Source organism: Vanessa tameamea, chromosome 6 (assembly GCF_037043105.1).
Source record: "Vanessa tameamea isolate UH-Manoa-2023 chromosome 6, ilVanTame1 primary haplotype, whole genome shotgun sequence".
Lineage (NCBI taxonomy): Eukaryota > Metazoa > Arthropoda > Insecta > Lepidoptera > Nymphalidae > Vanessa > Vanessa tameamea.
The window spans coordinates 8,387,491-8,414,543 of record NC_087314.1 but is presented as its reverse complement, the minus strand read 5'-3'; the positions used below and the strand labels follow the sequence as shown (position 1 = coordinate 8,414,543).

The following is a 27,053-nucleotide window of genomic DNA, read 5'->3' as shown; positions in this document are numbered from 1 at the left end:
TGCTTAGCTCTCAATATCAGGTTTAGTAAAATGTGCTATTTTAAATGTTTCATCAAGATCCGTCAAGTGACATTAATTAAACGCTAAAAATCACTCAGTTTTATATATCTAAAACTGTATTATAAAAACAATGTTATATTAACGAGTATTATATTTTAGCTATTATATAGAAATATAGAAAAAGCGCAATTGTCAATAACATATACTGAAAAAAATGTTTGTATGAACCCACCACTCATAGATTATTAATTCTAAATTTAGTAATTTGTTAATGAAATACAAACATTTTCGAATATTGAGTGCAACTATTTTTAAATAATTAAATATTCGGACGAGTATTTTGGTCCAACAGATAACCAAAATAACAACGAAAAGTTATTTAAATAAGGAATAGTAGCCGATTATTTATATCATCACTAGTTTTTGTCATAATATGCTAACGTATATTTTAGAACCATAGGAATATGGAATAAAGTACCGTTATTCATTTACGCAAAGAAAGATTTATCAAATTCTCGTTTCGCCACTTTTTCGAAGACTTACTCCAAAAGGCTCGGCGTCGGCCGGCGTCCTCTTGAGAGATTAAGTGTAGTTGAAACAATTCCAGTGTCCTACAATTTAATTCCACAACTTTTTTACTATTTCGTGTTAATAAAATCCTTTTCAATGTCATATTGGTTGACATTGGATTATACTAAGTGTTCGATCCTTTTTAAACGTCTTATATATATCTTACGATCATGTTAAGAATAAAGATGATTCAAATAAAAATAATAAAATATAATTTACATAACAATTCAACTACGTTTGATCTTCTACAAAATAAGTCTGATGTGAGTTGAGTACTAAATTGGGTATTAAATGTCAACGTTGATATAGAAATGCTTATTACTTTTATTTGAAAAGGCAATCGGAAAATAATGTAGAAAAAAGTAATCTAAAGTTTGTGCTTAGAATTCGTCTGAAGAGGTCTGCATGTGTCGAATGAAATTTTGCCACATGTATACGCATTGAAGCAGCGAGGTGGAATAAGGTCTAATCGTTGTCCTAAAACGGAGAGGAGGTTTTATCCCAAGAGGGAAACATTTACAAGCGGTTTCTTTAATTTAGTAGTAAATTTGGAATTTGAATCTTTTTCAAAATATGTATTTTATTGTCGAGAAAGAGTTAATATATGAAGAAGTATCACGATCGAATTGGTCCCGCACTGCGACTGTTTACGAATTTAGGCCTTGACCTGATACATAATGCAGGACAACCTTACAAGTCCGACTACCATGAGAGCTATAAACATTTCAGGTATTCAGGACACCCGAAAAACTGAAAGAATTTATAAATTTAAAAATGTAGGAGCCTTTGTAAATAACTACAGTGAAAATAAGGAGAATCGTCCAGGAATATTGTTACAAATAGCTGTATCGTCCCGTCCATCAAATACAAAATAAATTCATTTGCGAATATTCAGTTTCGCTACTTGTATGTAACTTTTCGATTCGTTTCCTCGATATATGTATGTGGATGTGAATAAAACTTCATGTTTAGTGCCACTCGTAAAAGCGTAATATTTTTTATTCAAAAGAGTTACTACTCTGAAATAATGTGGCGGTCCTTGACTTATTTGCGAAGGACGAATACTTAACTAGACTTTCATTTGAATTAATTCTAAGTACACATACTTTATTTCGTATAATTTTTAAGATAATCTACTTGAAGTAAATTATTTTAACTTTTCAAGCCTGAGATCTTTTTGTCATTTACAAATAAATTTATTCGTTACACCTAAACTTTATACTGTGTACCATACATTCCTAACTGCTAAACTTTTAATTACAAATGCTGTGACTACTTATATATTTGTGTAGGGTCCGGTAGTTAATGGACAACCGTGTAACAGCTTGTATTACTAGCTCTAAAGGGATTTTGCATCGGAAAGAAATTACAAATACATACAAATACCTACAAATCTCAGAGATGAAGTTTTTTCTTTTATTCTTTTGACCGACAATTTTCTCTCCTCTCTCTTAGGTCATATCTTCATAATAAGCAACCTGCTATATAGCCTGTCTGATTTGAAACTTAAATTACATAAAAACTCCATATTAGTCGGGTAAGTACTTTTTCGGTGAAATCGGAAAACATAATAAACAATAATCACCTATTTATAAAATTAGTAGTGTAAGGTAAATATAATAATTAATATTTGAATAAATAAATATATTAATTCCAATTCTTTGTTCGTGGCATAAATTGTTGGATATCGGTGTTTTTTAAATAGGTAGCTATTTAGTAAAAGAGTGATGAATACGGGAATTTTATCATATAAACAATTCGTTAGTCAATTGTCTTTATTATTAAAATAAAATTACTTTTTAATTAATATTATTTCGAAGATATTATTTATATTATTTTTTGACGTGTTATAAGTCATCTCATAAAAGAAAAAAAAAATCCTTTTTAGCGAATATTGAACTGATTTACTTAAGGTTAAACCTTCGGCTTTATCTTCCGCTTCGGCCAAAGGTTAGAATAGCCGATTAATCGGCTTCGGCCAGAAATTTATCATCAGCCGGGCATTACAGTTTTGCGTACCTACGCTTGATAACATGTTTATCAAATAAGGTATAGGTTCACAGTTTTACAACTTAAAAATACGACTTAAGGCCTATTCAGTGACCGTTAATGTGAAACAACATTGACAAAATTTGAGTTATATATATTCTACTTATATTTTTGAGTTAAATATAAGTAGAATATATATAACTCAAATTGTCTAAAGTAAAAAGGTTAGTGAGCCAGTGTAACTGTTTGCACATCGGACATAACAAAACTAGCATGTTATATCCGATGTGCAAAGTGGTTGACTCGTTGATAATTTGACGGACGATTAATATCTCTTAAAGCGTCTTTGTCTACGAGCAGTGGTGACCACTTATCATTAGGCGACCCTGAGATTTAGAAGCAGCCAGGTTTAATCTAAATTGAGTGACAGACGATATGATAAAATGTTGCCATAAAATATAACTTGCCTTAATATTAGTAAAGACACGACTTCGTACTATAAAAATACAAAAGATAATATTAAAAAAATATTATAATTATTAAATCGAAAGTGTTTCTCTTAGTCACAGCTTCATCACTCCGGTAGCTAGGTCTGTGTACTTCGCCTCGTTATGAGCAATTACCAGTTCTCGAGATTATCTCTGTATCTGACGAGTGTAATTGCCTTAAGCGCTTAGGACTGCACTTCCCTAGCTTGCAGACTTTTTGCCCTTAATTCTACGAAGATTGCAAGTTAAAAGGCTATTAAGTAAATACGTATTCGATTGCTTTGTGTAGAATAATAGATCTATTTGTGCTACTGAAGCGTTCATATAAAGAAAATCGCGAGTTAGCATATCGTATCGGAATAAAAGTGTATTTACGATTGAACCAACATTGATTCATTGGTTATTCTTTTATACGCATAATATTATATAAATTAATTAGTTGAAAATACATTTTGATAATTATTGTATTTCGTTTAAAACAAAAAAAAAACACATTTTTCAGGTAAAGGCCTCCAGAGATGACCATTGTTCGCTGTCTTTTACTACTCGCATCCAGTAGCTGCCTGCTACTTTTGTAACGTCGTCTGCCCAGGGCGCAATTGGCCTACCCCTTTTTCTATGGCCCGATGGACCTAGCTATTGTCAGTGAGTCTGGCTATATGACCAGCCCATCACCATTTTAGCTTCTGTAACTGAGAGCATCGATGCCTTTAGTTTTTTGTTTTATGTCAGTATGACGGATTTTTTGTAATTTTTTGTTTTTCTGGATACCATCTCTATACTTCGTTGGCTGGTTATAATCTTGTTTTTTAGTTTGTTTGTAAATTACCAAGTTAAACAGTCGTAGGTTAGTGAGGGGAGTAAGCAGGTGTTTATACTTCGTTGGCTGGTTATAATCTTGTTTTTTACTTTGTTTGTAAATTACCAAGTTAAATAGTCGTAGGTTAGTGAGGGGAGTAAGCAGGTGTTTATACTTCATTGGCTGGTTATAATCTTGTTTGTTAGTTTGTTTGTAAATTACCAAGTTAAACAGTCGTAGGTTAGTGAGGGGAGTAAGCAGGTGTTTATACTTCGTTGGCTGGTTATAATCTTGTTTTTTAAGTTGTTTGTAAATTACCAAGTTAAACAGTCGTAGGTTAGTGAGGGGAGTAAGCAGGTGTTCATGACTCTGCGTTTCAACTTTATGGGCATGTCGCCTTTTCGTATTTCTTTGAGGCTCCAAAACTTCTTCCAAGAAATGTTGGAATCTTCTCTATACTTCCAGTTGCATTGCAGTTGCATTGTTGCATTGGTTACATGAAATTTGTTTTCCTAGGTAAATATACCAATCAGCGTACGTTAGCAGTCTATTTGTGCCATAAATAAGTCTTTTAGAATGGTTTGTCATGACATTTGTTTTGTCTAAATTGTAGTGAGTTCATCATCAGTTGTAGTTCTGTGGTTTATTTTATCCTTTTCTCTAATATATATATATATTTAACTGTATCAATAATAAATAACCTTAATATCTATGATGCTTAAAATATATATATCGTTATAGAGACACGCCGTTCCAAGTTTGTAAATAATTTACTTTGTTACGACTCATAATATTCGACGTGAAAATTTTATGCGAAAAATAAATATTTTTCGTACATTTCGTACACTTAACGAGTCGTATTTTTATTTCCCTAATAAAGTATAAATTCAGTTAAATGTATAAAATTTAACTAAGCTTCTAAGTAAACATATTTAATATAAATATGTTTTTTTGTTTTAATATATTTTATGCCGCAATAGTATAAAGATCCTTAAGAATATATTAATGTTTAACAAGTCACGGCGTCATTGTCATCGAATCATTTTAACAGCTTGTACGATATCTTATGACTAAAAAATACATTTACATTTGAATAAATTAAATTACTTATCTTCTTTCATACAACTTGTACATTTTCATATTTAAAGTTAAAATACATTAACTGATTAAATTGAATTTACAAAACAATTTTCTTTTGAAGACAAAAATTACATTGAGTTTTACCATGTTGCTTTTAAATTAAACAACTTTTATTTGATACTTGTTTGACATAAAAGACAGTTAAGATGATGTTTTGGGATGGTTCCTCTTTTATTTAATATCAAACATAAAGGAAATTGCTCGTTCATGTTCGTGCATGTGTAATATTTTTATGTTATGACATTTGATTGAAACAAAATTTTGATATAGAATGTTTCTTGCTATTTTTTATTTATGTCGAAGTACAAAATTAATTCTCGTTTTGTTAGGTCGAATTGCAATTTAATTTGTATTTTTTGTTATATAATGAGTATATTAAACCGGTTATAGAATAGGTATACATAAAATGAAATTTCATTGTCTATTTTTTTTTAATAAGTTCGTATGAATTACGTTACTCTATATTTGCTTTATATTTATATTTATTACGTATTCTTTGTTTTTATACTAGAATAGTGATGAAAATACTATTGTTCCCTTAATTATTACTAATTATTAAGGATATTTATATAATTTATGTGGGTCTTAAGTATTAATTATGTCAAAAATATACCTATTATATTATTAACGTTCATATAAACGTTCGTTATTAGTTCCGATTCTTTGGGGAAATACCGTTATCATTCCTGCCATTATTCCACGTAAGGATGATATGTACACAATTTTTTTTTTTAATTTAGTTCAATTCTTGATTTGTCAAGTACAATATAATTAATTCTCATGTATATAAAACATCTCATATTAATTCATATTCACTTTATAATTATATATTTTTTAATATCCATGAAGGTTTGCTTTGTTTCCATTGAATTAAATCAAATAATTACCAACAAGATGAACGGCTATTCAATCTCATTATAATATATTAATTATAAAAAAGGAACAAGATTGTTGTAACAACTAGCTTTTGTATTATATGTGTTTTTATTTTGATCTCTTTGTATAATTATTTTCAGTCGAGTTAGGCAAATGATATATGACGTTAATATTGCTATATGGCAATAAAAAATATATTATTTTTTAAACTATACAAATAGTAAAATATATAAGATGAATTCGTATTTTACTGTTTTTTTTCAAATTAGGATTAATTACTTTGTGACGTTTGACGTAAAATTTAGATTTTGTAATTAGGAAAAACATAAATAACATAAGTCTAAGTATTCAATTCCGTTCGTATTAAGGCTTTCTATGCACCAGTCTCAGTGTACTCACTCAATATTTATTAATTACTGTATAATAATTAATAGTAAAAACTTACCTCTCTTTCCTCAGATCGCTATTCCGTTTCCGAAAAGTCGAAACGAGCAGTTGTAGTTCTGACGAGTGACGTTCGTAAAGTTGTGACAGCTGCGTCGTGAAGTCCGTGACTGAAACAAACTTTTCCTATCAATATGTTATTACCAGTGAATTCATCGTAATGATTTCCAAACTTCTTTAATATCATTAAATTTTTTGCTCAATACAGTTTTTATATGGCCTCAGCTGTCAATATATCAATAATATTATACAAATAGGGTTAAAGAAAAATGTGATAGAAAACGTTGATTTTTAACATAAAGAGCACGATTTCAAATTCGGAAAAGTACGACATATTTGTAAGCACTTTTATTGGGATTACATTCGATATCTAAGCGAAAAAATATATACCAATATAAACTTACATTTATATAGTATGCCAAATACCGATACAATATACCATAATCAGAATGTAGTAAAATATATTGTCACGTAAATATTATGTATATATATACAGGTTGTTTTTTTTTAACTAGGGTAGTATAGGAAAATCTTTAACCTTGCAGACACGGAGAATCTGTATGAGTTAAGATTACTTATATTTTTGGGCAACTCTGAATGAAAATATATATATATTATCTCTCTTATAGTCACAACGTCTTTCTTCTTTATCGGACAATAATTTACACTAATATTATAAATGAGAAAGTAACTCTATCGCTGTCCAATCGCTGAACCAATTTGGATGAAATTTGCTATGGAGATAGTTTAACTCCAGGAGGCACATAGGCTACTTTTTTTAATTCACCCTTCGTGGTAACTGGTAACGTTTTATGAACTTTCCATCCATTTCGCGTTACAGCTAGTTACATATATCTATATAAAGTTAATAATCAATATTACACTGAAATTGTTGATAATTTAAGAATATTTTTATGTCATTTCATTCTTAAATAGTACATGATAATGAAATTAATTTCTAAGCACAAGAATTACCCAAACATTTTCTTTGCAAAGCTAAAATTCGTCGAATTAGTACTTAATTAAATATTAATAAGTATCTTACCTTTGTAAAATTAATGATGGTAACATCATGTTCAATAAATGAAATCGTGCCGAAATTTTTATAACATTTACCCCAAAAGAATAAGCAGTTCATTAAAGATTCGCGCTGCGGCGTCTGAAAGCCTCATTACCAGTTTTTATATCACAGCTTAGGCAACGTAAAACTTTGTACCGCCTTAATTAATCACCTTACGAGTAGACATAATTTACATATTATTTCCGAAAGTTTTCCAAGAATTTAAAAAGTATAATAAATAATTATTAATATGAACGAATTAAACCGTGGTTGGCAAGTCACTGGTTTATCTTAGTATATTGACTATGAATAATACAGTTAATATTATGCCCTCTACACTCATGCATAACAATAATAAATATTTATATTGAATAATGTATTTTTTTTTAATATTTTTTATTGTCAAAGTAGCTGCTCTGCACCAGTAAAATCCCAATGCATTTATGATATACGATGGTACACAGTCAATAACAAAAAATAGTTTTTAAATTGGACTTATAGCTAAGTGTGTTTACATAAACGAAATCTTTAGCTATATTTATCTTAGTAATAAATAATAAATAAGGCCATTGATTGATAAAAACGAATAATAATATTTTAAATTATTTTTTAGTTTGTTTATTACCCAATAACTGATTGTAAATGTCCTGGGCTAAGGACCTCCTCTTTAATATGGCAGTGTTCTATCAGTCGCATAATTCTCGATAATTTTCTTAATCACCGATATAACTTATAAACGCAAATTAAACGTATGCAAATTCAGTGGTATTTAACGGTGTCTGAACCCGCAATCTCGAGTTTTAACTAATAAGTCTTCTCATCCGTAATAAAATGTTAACATTATAACGCATGATAAATTAGATAACCTAACATCTTTATCCCTACATTTTTTATTTATCCCTACAGCTTTTATTTAACTTGTATCGTTTGTTTGATAGTTCGTGCAGATCAAATCTTGGAAGCTGAATTGAAATCATATCCTCCTATCTAGCGGAGTTCAAATTTACATATTGATTCAGGTCTGAAGAGAATGCATTTTTATGGTAAGCATGGCCTGATTTTACACTTAGTATTGGCTCCAGACGAAGGAAGGGTCAACGACATAGACACTATTATAAATATATATATATGTCGCAGCGTCATATAATTAAATATTTTGATTGTAATCTCTTAGTTTTGAGATTTGATTCTGGATGGCCAGTGAAGTCAATCACTTTTTGTCACGTTAGAAAAACATAAAATGTCAGTTGTCAAGAAGGATAAGACAGATGTGGTCGCGGCCAATGAAATATTGTAAAAATCAATATACGATAATCCAGCTATCGATTTGTTGTATTATTTGTGAATATGTATGACGAAGATGGTAACCCCTAACCAAACAATATTGCCGGCTCACCGTTATATATAATATAGGTAAACATTATTTAAAAATATATTTTACAGCGGAACCAGGTTTACCCGCGCGTAATTTATAAAACTTTACTTATAGACTTTTACCTCGTATTTAAAATTTTTAAACTCTTATATACCAAACCTCATCTAAATCGGTTTAGCGATTTAAGTTCGACGAGGTAATAGACGGTTACTTTAGCTTTTGTAATATTAAAAATATAGATATATCTCATACGAGTCGCTATAAAAAACGCAGTTGGTATTCGATCTTTTATACATTGTTAATTCATTATGCATACGTTTTACATACGAGTAGCTCGTTCATTGAACTGAACATCAAACGAAAAAAAAATTGAAAAATGTATGCCTCCTTACGAGTGAAATTGTTTTTATTACTTCATAAAACACTTATTTTTTTGTTTTATATAAGTCATTTTATTAATACATTAAATGTTTAATCTTAAATTAACAGTAAATAAATACTAGATAATAATAATAAATAATAGAATTGTATTTATTTCTTTATTACGTGGACAGACTGGCAAATAAGCCTCCCGAAGGTAAGTGATCACCCTGTCAATAGAAATTGATACTGCTAGAAATATTAATCATTCCTTATACCACCAACGTGTCACCAACCTTCGAGACGGACTTGCATAAAGCTTTACCAACAAGCTGTTACCCAGTATAATTGGCACAGATAAAAGTGGCATAACACCATAGTTGGCGATTTGTTTTTACATTTAAATATTAATAAGTTAAAAACCGGAAACAACTTATATTTAATTAATAATGTCTACACACCTATTGCATATCTGTATTAATAATTTCGCAGGTATACGATAGACCCGATAAATCGTTAAAATAAGATAGATAAATCGTTAAAAAATAATGATTTTTTAGTTGACAACATATAAGCGCAAAATTCGTATAATCGAGATATGTAGGGTAAAACCAGGTATAACTGGCCGGGGTACATGTCAGTCACCTCCTCGTGGTGTACCCTGGGCAACGGGGCCGGCTTGAGCTTGCTCGTCGGCCACGGCTAAGACTGGCGGGAGGGATGCCGCGGGACTGCTCCTGGTACGTCCCTGATCGGCGTCAGGGCGGACCATGTGAGTGGCCTCGTTGGCTAGGAGGGAGTGGGAGGGCTCGCTACTCGAGCCTCCCAGGTGTTTTACACCGGCGGTCAGCGGCGGAGCCTACCATCTTATCCGCCGCAGGGCGTCAGCTTCGTTGACGCCCAGCCTCCAGTAGCGGACTCGGGGGAGTTCGTCACATTCCCACGTGGAGGATGAGGGGGAAGGCGCGCACTAGGCGCGCTTTCCATGAATATTCAGCCGCCTTAGGGCGGCTGCCGCTGGTGGGGTCGCGGTTGCATGCCCTTGGCGATCCCGTGGCCTCACCACTCGGCGGCATGGTGAAAACCCTAGGATGGTTTTAGTGGGTAGGACAGGGCATTAGCTTTAGCGTGCCCTGGCACGGGGCATTAGGCCCCGGTTGAGTCCCACATACCCGTCCCGGTCCCCCGACCGGGCGGCATGCGTAAATGCATTTCCTCCTCGTTAAACAAAAAAAAAAAAAAAGGTATAACTGGCCACTTTCAGTAATTGGCCACACAAAACTTCATTTCAATATAATAAGAATTGTATTATACGAAGACACCTTTGATAAGTTTACCGAATCACTTAGTTATCTAGCTATCATTTTAGTTAAAAAAAAATCCATTATAGATACTGGAGACAGCATTAGCGGTTATTTTTTAACAGTCGCCAGACAAGTTTCAACTTTAAGGGCTGCGAATTACGAAATTGGTAAGGAAATTTTCTATTTCATTTTGAAGTTTTGTCAAAAATACTTAACTTTCCGTTTTCAACTCTTTCCAGTGAATACTATGAGTGGTAGGCAATTATTATATTCAAGTTTTTTTTTAGTTATTAAAACAAATAGAGAGACTAAATAGCTAGTTATTTATTGGCTACCTATGCCAATTACTAGTTTTTTGTATGATATGTGAATTTCATTAAAGTTAGCTTGTATTTAGATAGCACATAGGGCCAATTATTGTGTGCATAATTATCTTTTATTCATGTTTTTCAGTATCTGGCATAGGTGGCTAGTTACTAAATTCAACGTGGCCAGTTACAAAATTCAGTATAATTTTCTATTCAGGTTCTAAATGAAAAACTTTAAAATGCCTAAAAACGACAGTACGCAAAATAATCTATTAATAATGCTGTCAATTTAGTTTTGACTGAAGTATTTTCAGTATGCCAGGCTGCTTAAAAGTATCGACTACCTAGAAACAGTATTCAACTTGAAATTAAGAATTCTAATACCAAATTTTAATCTGGCCCTGACCTAGTGCTAACAGAGTCTGAAGAAGATGATTTGTACGACTTTATTTTAAAGTTAGCTCTACGTGACTTCCCCAGAATAAAAAAGAACAAAGAGTTATGTGTTCAAACCTACTTAAATCAAACTGGGCGACGTCTTTAACATCAACCATTTCGGACTTCTGTACGAATGACTACCGCTAGACTTTTGTATCTGTAGAGGATATCCGTAAATGGTTTTAAGAAATGCGTGAGTGCATAAACGAAGACAGCCTAACCGAAGTTATCAGAGATCCAGCGAGAATTTTTAATTCCGATGAGGCTGGCTAAAAAATACATTGCATATACGAAATAGAAAAAGATTCAGCTAAAAACATAAATGTTTTCTTTATGTTCTCTGCCGCTGGTTTCTCTTGTGACCCGTTGATAATATACCGATATAAAATAATACCTGATAGAATAACACTAAGCTTACCATCTGGATACGGACGTACAGAGTAATACAGGATGGATAACGGCTGCTGACTTTTCTGATTTTATTGGCAACTGCTCTTATCTACAGTTTTTACAACCAGCAGACGTATCAGCATTTCGCCCAATAAAATCGGTTTGAAAAAAATCTGGTGTTCCAAACTAATTGTGGTCTCATATGGCCAGTTAGTAGGATATTAGTTTAGTAAGAGTTACGATTTGAAGTATTTTTTAATGTTTTTGTTTTATATATAAGTATATATTTGCACTCCTGTGTTTATTTTAGATTTCTAGTGTTCCAAAGTAAATGTAATCTCATATGGCCAGTTACTGGTATATTGATGGCCAATTACTGCTTTTTGCCGACCAGTTACTAGCTAAAAGCGTATATTTTTCTATTGACTAGAATATTATCTTAATAAATTAGTTTTATTGCTATATCAATGCCCATTACATAAAGAACAGAATATCAGTTATCCATAGATATAAAGAACTCAGCCAATGCGGTAATATAACTGAACAAATTTTTAACTAAAACTACGCAGGTGACTTAAGTGGCCAGTTACTGGTAAGTTTACCCTATATTTCGAAATAAAATCCATTAAATTCAATGACATGACAGTTTAACGGGCCATGTTTGACGTTTACGGGTGCATTCATAAAGTGTGTTCCAAATAATAATTTCGTGTAGGGGTACGGTAGTTAGTATATTCATATTTGTTTAGCTTTATTTATTTTACCCGAGCGAAGCCGGGTTTTCATCTTGTAATATAATAAAAACATAATCAGGAACTATGATATTAAGTCGACGTTCGTCGAATGTAATTAGCTTGGAGCTTATTTAACAATTTTTCATCAAGGTATACCAGACGAGAATAACGTTTTGCAGTACACATAGTTAAATAATTTATCAGTTTAGTGTATTTAAAAAACGAAGAATCACAGTCTCAAAAAGTGGAGACATTTCGTTGACATTCTTTTGAATTTTTTTTTTTTTTTTATATTTGAGGTGGCAAACGAGCAGGAGGCTCACCTGATGGAAAGTGACTACCACCGCCCATGGACATCTGCAACACCGGGGGGCTTGCAGGTGCGTTGCCGGCCTTTGAGGAAAGAGTACGCTCTTTTCTTGAAGGTTCCTAAGTCGTATCGGTTCGGAAAAACCGCCGGCGAAAGCTGGTTCCACAGAGTGGTTGTGCGAGGCAGAAAGTGTCTTAAAAATCGCGCTGTTGTGGATTTTCGGACATCTAGGTGGTGCGGGTGATATTTAAGCATATATATATAATTTGGGCAAATTATTATTATCATAATAAAATATCCCCCAGGATTTTATTTAATACTGATACATCAATCTGCTTTGGAGCAGCGTAGTGTAATAAGCTCGAAACCTTTTCCACGAGAACATATTCAGGGACAGATCCCTATAATACAAAGAGCAACTACATTATAATTTATAATCAACTAAGCGGTTAGATTGGCTTAACTATGAATTCGAAATCTAAATTACACTTCACACGGCGTTATGGGCGGTGTAGAATACGGGGTACAACAGAACAAGGATTCGTAGTGTTCATAATTTAGAGGTTGTAAGACGAAGTGACGGATACGTTAATCAGTTTGGCCGCTTTACCTAATACGAGAGTATGTGTACTTGTATAATGAAACATGTTTTATGTATATGAAATATGCTTTGAAAATTAATAGTGAATTAAGCTTAACGTGTAGTAATTAAGCGTGGTATGGCTTTGAGCCCGTGGATAGGCATCAAACATTTATAAGTTATTCTACCTTCCAGCCAATGTCATAAAATACAAAAGGTACGTTCCTCTTGTCTGATGATTTTGTGACGCATATTATTTATATTTATTGTTTATTATTCTATTGACAGAAATGGTCGTGGTCATTAACCAACGTGAACCTTTATTTCTTATAGTTCAAGTTAGCTTGATGTTTTTGACAGACGGGCTAGTGATGAGAAACAGAAAATATAACATATATAGAAAATAGTCGATGGAACAATGGAATGCGTAATTCAAATTAGAATTCAATTTTTTTTTAACTTATTTTTCTAAATAGAGTTATACCAGCTAAAGAGGTTACCAATCACTACCCAAAGAGACCCCAACCAAAACCGTTCGTAATAATAACTTAACAATGATCTTTAATAAGGATTTTTGTCATCGATATTTGTAGTAGTTACTGCCTGTTATTCGCATCCCTACCGTCCGATCGATGTAACATTGTACAAGCGTTTATTATTTTCAGTGTTTCTATTTAAATTTTACTTTGAAGCAATAATATATAATAGAAAAAGTCTTAAAATTTTCAGATAACGCTTGAATCTTTAGGAACTTTTGTATTATAGGTATTTTTAAATATTTTATTTTTAAAATCATTAAATTAAGAAAATTATATGTTCGTCATCGCAAAGTTAGGTCGATCAGAAAAATTTACATCGATCAAGCTATCTTGTATAGGGAGGGTATAATAAAATTATAGTATTCGTTGTATACCTAAACCTAACATCTGTTTCTAATCACGAAGTAGAAGAATAAATAATACATTTGGCCATCGTAATATTAGTATTAATTATTTGTATTATTTAAAAACGGATTTTTACAACATAAATATCCCATATAAAATTGAAAATAAAAGCATAGCTTAGTATTACACGAATTTGAAAATAAAACACTGTTCGGTCGTTGGAAATAACGGGGACTCGTGTTTTACCAAAGGGATGAATATTTGCTTTGGTCAGGTTGAATGTGAAACGTGTTCGCATTGAAACTTCATAAAAAGCTCACAAGGCAACTTGAAGTTCATACGAGATTTATAACAGTGGAGTGAGTAAATTCATACCTAAACAGATGCATAAATACATTTTTAAATATTTTAAAGAATTTATTTAGTATGATTGAAATCTGAGCCATAATCGTCCACTGAATAGAACATGATCTTTATCGATCGCGGGTTTATAATTATAATTACAGGCTTGTACCACTGAGCTTAAATGTGTTTAATTTACGTTAATAATAATTCACTTCATGTTCGGCGTTAAATCAAGATATCGCGAGAATAGCTGCACACGTCGGATGAAATTCTGACACATGTATATGCACCTATCACAGTGAAGCTGCATGGTGATATAAGCTAAGCTAATGAAAAGCGGTCATTGCTCAGTTGTAGGACAATGTGCGTTGATGTTTTGTTCATATTTGACTTTTACGCGGAAATCCAAAGAATATCCATCATAACAAACAAAACCCGTAGGATCAAATATGGACACATCTTTGTATTTTAATGCTCATTTTTTCAAATATCTTTCAGAATCTTGAATAAGTTGGAAGAAATAAGCGCCAACCCGCAGCGTGGCCTTAAGCTGCCATAAATTTTCCTTAATAGGAGATATTTGCCCAGCTGTAACAACGTTTTACAAGCTATTCCCGATTTAATTAATAATGATGACATTATACGGACATCGTGACATTTTTTATTTATTAAAAAAAGAAAATGGAGTACAATCTATAAGTCTACACATATAATAAGGAAACACTTTGTTCGTTGACTTTAAAAAATTTAATGAAATAAAATGTCAATGCATAACAAAAAGTATCCAAGAACCATTGCCGGTGGTAGCTTTACTTAAAATAGTTTGTTAAATGACGAAGCAAAATTGCTTGTAAAAGCCTACTTGAAAAAAGTATATTTTGATATCGAGCGAAAGAAATTACGATTAGTTAATAGACTTGAAGAATATCATTCCCTTATTTATGATTTATTGTATGTAATCAGTACTAAAAATGTTTGTTTGTATGTAAGGAGTTATCTTTGACACTAATGATCCAATTCTAAAAATGTTTACTTGTCGAAAGCTAGATTATTACAGAGTGGTATAGGTTGTATGTTATATTTATATAATATTATTTTATTTTTTTTTAAATAAATTGCACCCGTGCGAAGTCGAGGCGGAACGTTGGTAATCCAAATAGTCGTAACCGTAAGTAGTTTTATAACGTATTATATACTTCCTTTTCTAGACACTGTACTCAGTTGAGTTACAGAGGTATTATATATAGTTTGAGCTAATTAATTATGTGAGTTATCCTTCGCAAGGTAAAATAAGGCAGTGATATTTTTTATAAAACGAGATGTAAACAAATATTATAATAAAAGTAGACTCATATACTGTAATAATACAGTAAAATTTAAGTCCCATCCCGAAATATATTTGAATTTACGCATAAAAAATTATGCGCAAATTCAAATTTATTTTAAAATTTATAAAATGACTGGTCCAAACTGTAAAGGGCAAAAGAATATTTTTTTATGTGACAGATGAAGTTAGCGAATGTTGTTTCCATGCTTTTAAAATAGCGTTACTGTGTTTTGCTACAAAAAAATTTTTTTAAAGATTTAAAGGTCTTTAGATCAAGAAGATATCATGTGAAGCCCACATGTAAATTAGTAGTGTGATTCTGTAAGAATTCAATTCGTACCTCACTTACGATGATACGCTATTTTGATACGCGTATCCTATAAATGTTATAATTATTAAATTAAATGTCGCATACCACATTCACCATATCACGGTGGTTTTCTGCCTTGGATTTCGATCTTCTTCTTACAGTTCCTTTGCTGATAGCGATTTTGCTTGAAATCAAAAGCAAACTAACCTTTTTTCGTGTGTTAGTTTAATAATATTGCTGCCTGGATTACCGCTTGAGATCGAAAAGTATTTTTAGCGTCTCATCCGGGAAAAAGTAGAGAGTGCCATGTCAGTGACTGTTGCCTAATCTCAGAGGATTTAAAGAGAAAGTTCTACTAAGTAGGATGTATTACTCTACGGGGCTTTGTTCCTTTCAAACAAAATCGGTCAACCGACACTACAGACCTATCCTCCTACATCTCGCAGTCGTATCTTAAGGTATATTATAAGGCTTTAATATTTAATTGAATGAGTATTTTACATAAAGTTAGTTCAGACCTTCAACACTAATACGTTATTCAGACTTTATATTTAAAATTACTTCATTTGACGTTTTTCAAAAGATATTTCTTGAGCAGTGGGTGGTTAATCAATAAGAACGTCTGCTCTTATAGCTTATAAATGAAAATACATTCAACGCGTAGGACTTTGATTTTCAGGTGTAGGCGATGGTCTGATATTAAGATTAGATTTCTTAATTAGAATTTATTAATATAATTCATAATTAAATTATAAACTATATATCGGATACTATACTTATACATTATTTATGCGCGTGTGATCAATGGTTAGACATTTTAATTAAAATAATTTTAATTCTGATGATTTTTATAACATTATTTAGTGCACAAGATTCACATTTGTGTATTTCCACTGCTTAAAACATACGTAGTACACGACTTCAACGATAGAAAGCAAGGAGCCGCCGAAGCAAAGTCCGAAACAATTTCCCATTGCAACCACTAAGTCCAAAGTAGTACGAGCCACTTGCCGAGTCACTCTTTCGTAAGGTCTATTACTTAGTATGATTTTTAAAATCGCAGATGTCAGTTCCCTTTCTGGATCTGAAAATTTCTTAGCGATTATATTGTAGTCTGGCTCAACGCAAGACGAAAGACATTTGCAATTTAGCCCAGTATCATTAGTTCCGGGGACTCGAAGTTTCTTTAACGTACCGTAGTGTTTTGTTAAGCATTTCAATCCTTCTAAGTCACAGTAACGGTCATTGTATTCGACGGGCGACAGATGAGATGTGCAATTACAGAGTTCCAACTGAGCTTCAATACGGCATTGAATGATGCACACCGAGTAGCTGTAATATTTGTATCCTTTGAAGTTTTCAGGCGATTCGTTGGGAAATCTACACTGACGAATCTCTGGAGCAGTCAAAGAAACTTCTGGTTCATTAACTATATCAACGACGGAAAATAGTATCGATCCTCTTGAACCATATAGAACCGTAGCTCTACGATCATTTTCCATATTCCAATAGGGGACGTCTTCCGGCGAATGCAGAAATGCTTCGTAATTTTCTGATAGTACTAATTCAAGTATTCCCAGCCTTCGGTTTTCGGATGTAGCAACATAGTACGGTGTATGCTTTTCTCCTATCTGATTATTATTCATAGAATAACACAGCCCGTATTCTGTTTGTATAGGCTTAAAATGTTTACAGCAGTTCATAGGTTTATCATCCCATGTACAACGAACAAACAAGCTCTTGCAATCGGAGCGGAACGCGGACGTTAAATTTAGAAATTCCTTTGTAATTATAAAATCATTTTCATAATTATAATTACAGCTTTGACATTCCCCCGAAAAGAAAGCAATTTCTTTTGCGAATGTGGCCATTTTATCTCCGTTTTCTATTTGTAATTTTTGTATTTGTCTTGATAATTTATCGATATTTGCGTTTTCACAAATGGTGATTGATGGAAATGTTGTGTTCCAGTCGAGGTAATCCGTACGTGTCGTAAACCGTATGGTGTCTTCTTGGTATGTTGTAATATATTTGTATATAGATGCAACGGCAAAAACCCAAACATTTATATAAATAATGAAATATATAAATCGGTAAATAAAATTAACGTCTTTACGAGCCAAGAAACTGGGCCCATGAACTGATAGGTTTCGACAAGTATATTTGAAACGTGGATAAATTAAATTGAACCTCGCTTGTATAGAATTCATTTTTAATCCGTGACGTTGGAAAATCGGAATAAAAGTGGCATTCGTCTCGTCATTTCATTTTATATCATCTTTGGTTATTATTTTAATGACACATTAGTCTAATGTTACCTTTTAACATATATAATGGCCAAAGTGGTTTGAACAAAGGGAACGCGTTGATGAAACATTTGATAAATAATCCATTTTGGCGAGCTTTATATTATACCTTTTATTTCTTATTGCTTTGTATATAATTCTAAACATTGATTAAGCCTAATTCAGTGATCATAGCGCAGAGTCACAGAAAGACGTTTTTAATACCATCAAACGAAGAAATATTTGACAAATATATTTGTCAAATTATAGAAAAACTGAAAAGAGTTAGGGCACTTGATTTTATGCGATCATTGCGAATTCAAATCTGGGTAAGAATCAGTGTCTTTAAAATTGATTAGGTGCTAAAGCAAACATTTCTGAAGAAACCAGCAAGTGTTGGTCGAAATTCTGGCACATTTATTATGTACACAGCTACTACACGCCCCGAAGCAGAGTAAGCCGATTAAAGTTCACTTTCTCAGTAAGTGAAAATTAAAATATTGCTATTGGATGAATTTATTTGAAAAGTTCTTGACAATAAATTCGAAAAATTCAAAAATAATAATACAAAAAAACGAAAAAAAGAACACAAATCCTCCCTCAAATTACTCTCTCAAAATTTTAAAAAGGTAAGTTATTTCACTTTAATAATTCAGAGTTATTTCTAACACTTCACTTTATTTAAAAAGCTAAGGCTTAGAAATAAAATAGTATGAATCATTTAATAGCCACGGGCGTTTAAATGACGAGCAATTTACCCTTAATGATTATGTCTTGATGATCGATTTCGGTCACACCGGTTATGTTCAACGAAGAATTCTAATCGATAATTATGATGCTAGGAGTTTAATTTGCTCAAGTATATGTATGAGCATAAGTGAACAATTTTTTTTCTCACTCTTTTGTTCGGATGAAACAACGATCCGATACGATGTATTGTCTGTAGTGCCAGTCACATTATGCATTTGAAGTATAGAAAATTTGTCTTAACAATATTAACAACTCGGTGTTTGAAACTAAAACGTCAGGATCTGCTTAGATCGGATGTTTAGGTACTAGATCAACGAGGCATTCATTATTTGATCCTTTACAAATATTATAAATTTATGAAAAAAATATTTTCAGCCCGTTTTAATAAATAATTATTGGAAAATATTTCAGTAGCATCTATTTGGAAAATATCATGTAATTATTGTATAAAACAAAATACATGTCCTTAGTAACGAACAATAGCGTCATACACATTGCTAATAATATTTTATTCACGATATTTTTTTTTACAAATATGTCGCCGACATAGGAAATTTATTATATAACTCAAAGAAAGATGTAATTAGTTTACGTGAACGTCGTTTACTACAAATCTCATACAATAGAATGTTTTATACTATATGATACTTGAAACTAAAGCCTTTGTTTGAGAATAGGTCTATTCTCAATCGAAGGTGCGACCGTCCACGTTAAATTATTATATAATAATTGCTGAGTTACTTGTCGCTTCATCTCGGTATAATCAACATTCCCAATCAGTGGCAGCTTTAAATTTAACTGCCCTTGAAAATACTTAATTAAATATATAATATAATAAAAAGTAATTTTATGACTTTATTTTAATAAAGAATTTATTTATTTAATATTTAATATAATATAATATTTATTTAATAAGAAATTTGATTCACAATATTTGTTTTGTTATATGGACACGATGAAATTATTATTCCTTTTTGAATTATTATCTATGGCACCAGGCAGCGCTCGAAGCTTTGAATTTTGTTTTATTTGTTTTGCACTATTGAAGCTACCTGTTAGTAAAGCTTTGTGCAGGCACGTCATTCACCAATTATTCTGCCAAACATTAATACTCTGGAGCGTTGTTTAGTAGTGAACTAGCCAGTGTAATTACAGGCACAGGGAAAATATTATTTTAGATATACACATGTACGAAATACAAATTATAGATAATATAAGATTCGAAGAAAAAACATTTTAGATCCCATAGCGTTTGATGTGAGAGAAGCGATTTATATTTATTGCAGTACTGATTGATTGACATATTCATTGGGTCCGACGAATTACCCCTTAGCCGTCGCAAAATAAATATATATATAAAAAAAAACGTTGAGCTTAGCATGATAACATCCTGTTTTTATTTCAAATAAATAGTCGCATTACCAAAAATAGTCTGATTGACTTGAATTCTGTGTTAACAGCACGTAGTTGAAAATTTTCAAGGTTCGAAGTCGTAGTTTAAACTAAGTGATAACGGATGTAAATACCACATAATTTCAGTAATACACATTCAAATCAAATCAGTATTTAAGATAAATGTGAATTTCCACTCAAAATTGTATTAATATTAGTAAATTATGTACCCGTAAAACGAGGGTTTAATGTCCAAGGTTTCTGTTAATTACATTATTTGTCTTACTGTCTGAATTTTTAAAATGCGCTGTAAATGCCTCCCATAAAATAAAGCGAAAGATCATAACATACCGAACATTTTGTGTATCGGGTTTTAAATTAGAACCGATGTAGACAAGATGTTTCTCTTTATTCTTCTTTTATCGCATCCTTTTTTTTTCTTTTGACTTGTTATTTGAGTATCAATTAACAGTTTCTCAGAGTTTATGAACTCCATTAAAATATTCAATAATTAAGCATTTACTTAACTCGGTTATTAAGCATTCCCAACAGTTTTCATAATTGATAAAGTTTATTTTATATTCATTTAATTGATATGTAAAATTCTCATTTCGAAATCTTATTTCGAAATAGCCGTTTATTTATATTGCAAATAATTAATTATCTCAGATTAAAATAGTTGTATATGTTTTTGTTTTAATATATATTTCCCACAGTAATCCGGACACATGCAAGACGTATGTTTGGCTTTCGATCTCATATATCTAAGGAGCTTAGCTATTTCACTTGCAGGCATCTTATGTTTGACAATCCGACACCATTATTGTGGTGTCGGCAAACCTCTTACGGAACGTAACGGAACTATCACAAAGTCTCTTTGTGATAGTTGCTAATTCTTGGTTTATTTAGAATTACATGTTTCCATAAAACTATTAGTTTATTTAGAAGGAAAAAGATATTATTTTTGTCATATTATAACAAGTTATCCCTAGACATTTATTAACTAATGTGTTATTATTATCAACATTTGTCAAACGATATTCGCTTGTACTGAACTATTGTGTCGTACAACAGCAACGCCCTGCGTATTTTTCACGCTTTTATCTTATTATATTTCAGTTTGGAAATCGTTAAAGTGTAAAAATAAATTAGGATCGATAAATTGATGTCAATGTTAAAAACGTTTTGTCCTTTTATTTTAAATATAAAAATAATATAAAATTATATAATACGGTATTGATAATATTTCTATAGATATTTTGGAATACAAAATCTTTTTGTATACATTATAGTTTTGCCAGGATTCAGAAGGGCCTGGACTTACAGTTTTATCTTCTAGGACTAAGTCAGAATATTAAGCAATATCACAAAAAATATGCAACTTGGTTACTATAAATCCTATATCTGACCTTAAATTGTAAACTACAACATTATGGAAGTTATAAAAAGTGGATTAATTGTTTATGTGTGAAATCAAAAAAGTCAAACAAAAAAAACTTAAATCATAAAATTGAGGAACTAGCTGGTTTAGCGGATTTAACCATTTAGATTCTAGAGGATACTGGTATAGATTTGGACAAATACAACTGAACTTGCATTTTATGTTTCTATTTATGTTCGATGACAAAGAAAAAAAATCCATAAATAAAAAAAACAGTGGCGTTGCTTGGTATATATCTTATCATTTTCCTTTGAAAAGAGGCATTTAAAATTATGCTGTTACTTAAAATCAACATCCTCTTTAAAACTAATGTTTCCAAGTTTAGATTCTTTGTATATTGTTTTATACGGCTATGCAATATCTAGTTTTTGTTGCGAAAGTTCTTTTAAAGTGGTCGTTTAATTGTTATTCTTGTTAATTCTGTTGAGAAATGGAGTTCCTGCTTCATAAAATATTTAATTTCAGCAACTTCAAACAATGTTCTTTGGTTGTTTGGACACGTTTCCCGGCTACCTTTAATTAGCCTATTTTGTTATTCAATAAACTTTTAATTAAGCTATTTGATACATCGCATTTTAAATTTTATAGTTAGAAAAAATATATATTTGAGTTTCAATCGAGGTCTTTTGAGTTTCGTTGAATTAGATATAAACTATGTTATGATTTATGATGTTACTCAATGGGAATTTTAACATTTTGTTTTATAAAGAAGTTGTTGACGCTTGACATCAAGAAGTTGCAGTAATGGTTCTCTTTTAAAAACATTAGTTAATATTGTCCAGATCACCGTAAAATAAGATATTTTACCACCATAGCAACTGCAGGATCAAAATTCCGTATAATACTTCCATATAATAATATAATCAAATTAAATGATTATTATAATTTATAAGCTTATTTTTTATTTTATAGGTTAGTAGACTAAATTGACCACCTGATTGTAAGTGGTCACCACCAGCCATACTCATTGGCATGGTAAGAAACATTAACTACCCACTACATAGCCAATTTTTCTCGATATTTTATTTTGATATTTTATAAGAAGACGACTGCTTAATGAAGTTTGGTAATATACCGGTTCGAAATTATTCTTCAATTTATCCCACGCCATGAATTGTTGTCGAAAGATATGATCGTCCGACATTAATGCCGTATCGGCAAATGTAAGAACGAACGTTCTCAGTTCAATATTTAGAAGCTTTGAAATCTCCAAGACTTCCCTGCTCCGAGATGTCGTCAGCGACGCCTCAGTAATGTCACTTAGACATGCGTCAATTATTCAAAATTCCTTGAACTGACTTCATAATAAGATTTTGTTTAATAAGTTCATAAAGTTATCGCTCAAATTCTGTGTTTATTAAGTAAGTAAGCAGTATTATGCTTGAATATATTATATTCATTTATTTTATAAGTTCGCAAATATATCATTTATTCTTTTTTTTTTCATAAAAATATCAACATCAATAGATAAGACTTAATTATTGCCTAGTTTTCGTCCGCGACTTCGTCTAAGTTGTAGGGTGGGGACGGTCGTAGGATTTATGTATAAAAAAGTAGCCTATGTGCCTTTCTTCATACCAAATTTCATCAAATTCAGTTTATCATACGATTTAGTTTTGACAGCTTAACAGACGGACCGTTACTTCTGCATTTAAAATATAAGTGTAGATTATGAAGGCAGCATCAATTTCAGATTAACATTATTTATGTAGTAAAGTTGTGAAGGAAATATGAATAGGTCCAATTGAGAAAACAGCTAGATTAATTTGGGTATTGCTAAAGTTTGGGAGATACTTTCGCATTTATAATATTAGCATAGATAATATATCAAAATAAACGGATGAGATGGGTTTATGTAAATTCATTTGAGAAGAAGAGCTGAGTAATTTGCTATTTCTTTTTGGTAGAATGTCTATTCTTAACTGGCATTCAAATTGTCTGATTGTTGTACAATGATAATTCAAAAATGTTAGTAAGACTCTATTTGAAAAATAAAAGATATCTCATGGGTATATTAGCTTTAGCTGTTTATTGTAAAACTATGTCTTTAATTATATCGACGTTTAGTTCTTCGAAATCTTTTTTAGCTACCACTGCACAAAATGTAACAAATAGTTTACTTACAAAACTTCGTGTACTTCGTTCGGGTTTTTGAATATTCATAAAATCTCACTTTTTAATTAAGAGCAAATTAATGTTACTTGGGGGTAGTTCTTTGTCCAAGCCCGTCTGGGTAGGTACGACCCACTCATCAGATATTCTACCGCCAAACAGCAGTACTCGGTATTGTTATGTACCGGTTTCCGTTTTTTCCGAGGCATCGGCTGATACATTATGTATCAGCACGTATGATGAGAGATTAAAATTTAATGATTCAAATGTTCATACGTAAATATCCATAGTTTCATAAGTAGTGGAATAATTTCATAAGTACATTGTCAAATCAAAACCGCATAGATTAGTAGCCTATCCCGAAATCAATTCAATTTATTCATGATATAACGAACTCGAGAACGAACGAAATCGTCCAATTTCGATTAGAAATCCCAATCCAACCATCCGGTTCTATCGTTTATAAATTGTTATTCAAATATGGGATCAAGTGAGTGCTTCAATGTTATTTCGATATTTTACTTAGTGATATTTTTGTGAAGAACATTTTCTTGGATATTGAAATTATATTCAGACAGTCTGCCCACTGAGCTTGGCTGGTATAATGACCCCATAAAAGAGCTCTTCATTCCAATGTTAAATTTGATTAATTCATATATATTTTTGCTTTGGTTAGAGTTATAATTATAATGATTTTTTTTTTATTATTGTGATGTGTTTAGTTCTCCTATCCCCGAATAGGAATAATTTATCATAGCTGTATACTGTACAATGTACATTTGTATAACCAGTATTTTATGTATTTTTCTTGATAGTTTTGTCGCTGTTTTAGAATGTTATACTATTTAAGTTTTCTTTTACAATTTATATCGTAATCATTCATTTTATTGTTGTAAGAACTATGGAGAGAGACAATTATAGTATAATGATGTAAAATCATACTCACATAAAATATTTCCCCGAAAGATGTAACGACAATAAACTTAAAAACTAAATTTATTAATATATATATTTATCTGTCTTCTACGTATACTCTGTGTTCTACGTATTAGTACGTTACGGCGTTACAATAATATATTTGTATACTTAATTTTGTGGTTACGATTATGTCACAAAAATAAATGTTTGGTCAGAAGTTGGATGTGATTTTTCCAACTTGTAACAGGCGGTGTAGGAACACGTACACGACAATCCCTTTATTTTTATTATTAGCTTTGTATGAACTACTTTTATGTTTTAAGCTGTTACGTTGTGGCATTCAGTGTATATGAAGAATAAATATTAGTCTTAAAAAAATATGTGTTTTGATTATTTTATTGAATACAATACAAATACGAAGACTATATAAAAACACACACATACATTATAGATAACAAGTCTGTGAAGATTAAGATATAGCCAATTAATAATAGAAAGAAAATAAATGAGTATCAAGTTCGATATAAGACATATGTATACATAGTGTATATATTATATTAATAAATATATTCTTATACACTCATAAATATACATTTACGGTTACATAATTTTCCTTCACAGCGGGCCGCTGAATCAATTGTAAATTTTGCCCTTTGAAATATCCATTTGGGACTTTCTGTCAGATTAGGTATATCTCCAGTTACTGAGATATGTTTGCCAGTTGTTTTTTTTGCATACAATATATATTTCACTATAGCACCTACGACTCCAACGAGTAACTTTGTTTTGTCATGTTGGTATGTATTTGTAAAATTAAACTTCCCAGTTCCCCGTAATCATTACTTTAGAAACTATTAAACTTAATGTATTCATAACAATTTATTCGGTGTATTTTTGAAATTTAAAAAAATAAAACACTGACGGGAATTCAGCAAGAAATCACAGATTCAAATCAAGAAAGTAAGAATTTATATTCGTCAAAGCAAATATATCTTAACGACTTTAGTTTTAAGATTTAAATTCAATATGAGAAAATTAAATTAATTAAGGTTATTTCTTTAGTAACATTGTCAAGATTTTTTTTTTTTTGTTGGACTCCAGCGAGTATATGATTATGTATAAGAATATCTTATAAACCCCTCAGCTCATAAGCCTGTGCTAATTGATAGGCAAGAGTGTACGATAGTTCTCTCATCTAATATTAACGTTTACCACCAACTCATGGCGGTTTGATGTTTTTGAATTATTGTACGCAATGACGTATCATTATGTCGTATTACTTATAAATACCTTTATAAGGTTACGGACTAATTAAATCGAAAAACCAATACTAAAAATTTAAATAATTTACTAATAGTTTATCTTACATACATGACCTAATGTTAGCTCAGAAACAGATCAATTGAGTATTAATATTTCCGGCTGCTTTGTATATATGATAGAATCTCAAATTACGACGATTTGCACTGTATTTAGCAATACCCAAATTAACCAAGCTGCTTCCTAAATAGGGGTTGTTCGTATTTCATTCACAAACTTTACTGCACGGATAATATTCATCTGAAATTGATGTTGCTTTCGTATTATGATATAAATTTGATATTTTTGTAAAAAATATATTTAAACTACATTTTAATTCGCTACTCTTCGCGTGATACACTGCGCGAGTGTGATTTAAAGTAGGTGGTATTCTTAATCGGATTCGAAAATACAGGAGATTTTCATATCATATAAATAAATACTATGCTCGATGCTTATTGTTTGCAATTTGCAAATCATGCTTTTGAATTTTTCGTTTTATTTATTAGATAAAGATTCAAATAAGTGTCCAATTTTGTGGCATTAGTCATCGTTAAGTTTCTATCGGCCATACTTTAATCATTTTTTAATTCGTTTTTCATTTTACACAATTATGCAATATTAACTATGATCATCTTCAATATTCATAGTTCATAAATGATTTATTGAATTATAAATATTTTCTCCAATTTTGATGGTGTCATGTTTTATCGAATCTTACATTTTTTTTATTTATCTTGACAACAATTCGTGAAACTACGTCAATACAACTGTATTATTATGATTGATTTATAATGTTCGCGTATTTTTTTATTTTAATCATAT

At 31.2% G+C, this 27,053-nt stretch overlaps 3 protein-coding genes across 15 annotated transcripts in view; all 3 read right to left on the bottom strand.

Moving 5' to 3' along the window:
* The window catches only part of LOC113393193 (uncharacterized), a 65,377-nt gene extending 58,035 nt beyond the window's left edge, over nucleotides 1-7,342 (bottom strand). The window contains exon 1 of the mRNA XM_064215115.1: nucleotides 7,325-7,342. The gene's annotated coding sequence lies outside the window, so the exon portion shown is untranslated. The remainder of the gene's footprint in view (nucleotides 1-7,324) is intronic.
* Nucleotides 1-27,053, bottom strand: part of Stacl (Stac-like) — a 180,589-nt gene that overhangs the window by 94,933 nt on the left and 58,603 nt on the right. For all 13 annotated transcript variants that reach the window (XM_064215108.1, XM_026629944.2, XM_064215109.1 and 10 more), the window contains one exon: nucleotides 6,308-6,416. In XM_064215108.1, the coding sequence (XP_064071178.1) occupies nucleotides 6,308-6,416 (109 nt within the window). The remainder of the gene's footprint in view (nucleotides 1-6,307; nucleotides 6,417-27,053) is intronic.
* Nucleotides 16,892-18,241, bottom strand: LOC135193312 (sodium channel protein Nach-like). Its single transcript, XM_064215134.1, has one exon. The coding sequence runs from the start codon at nucleotides 18,239-18,241 to the stop codon at nucleotides 16,892-16,894; it is 1,350 nt and encodes a 449-aa protein (XP_064071204.1).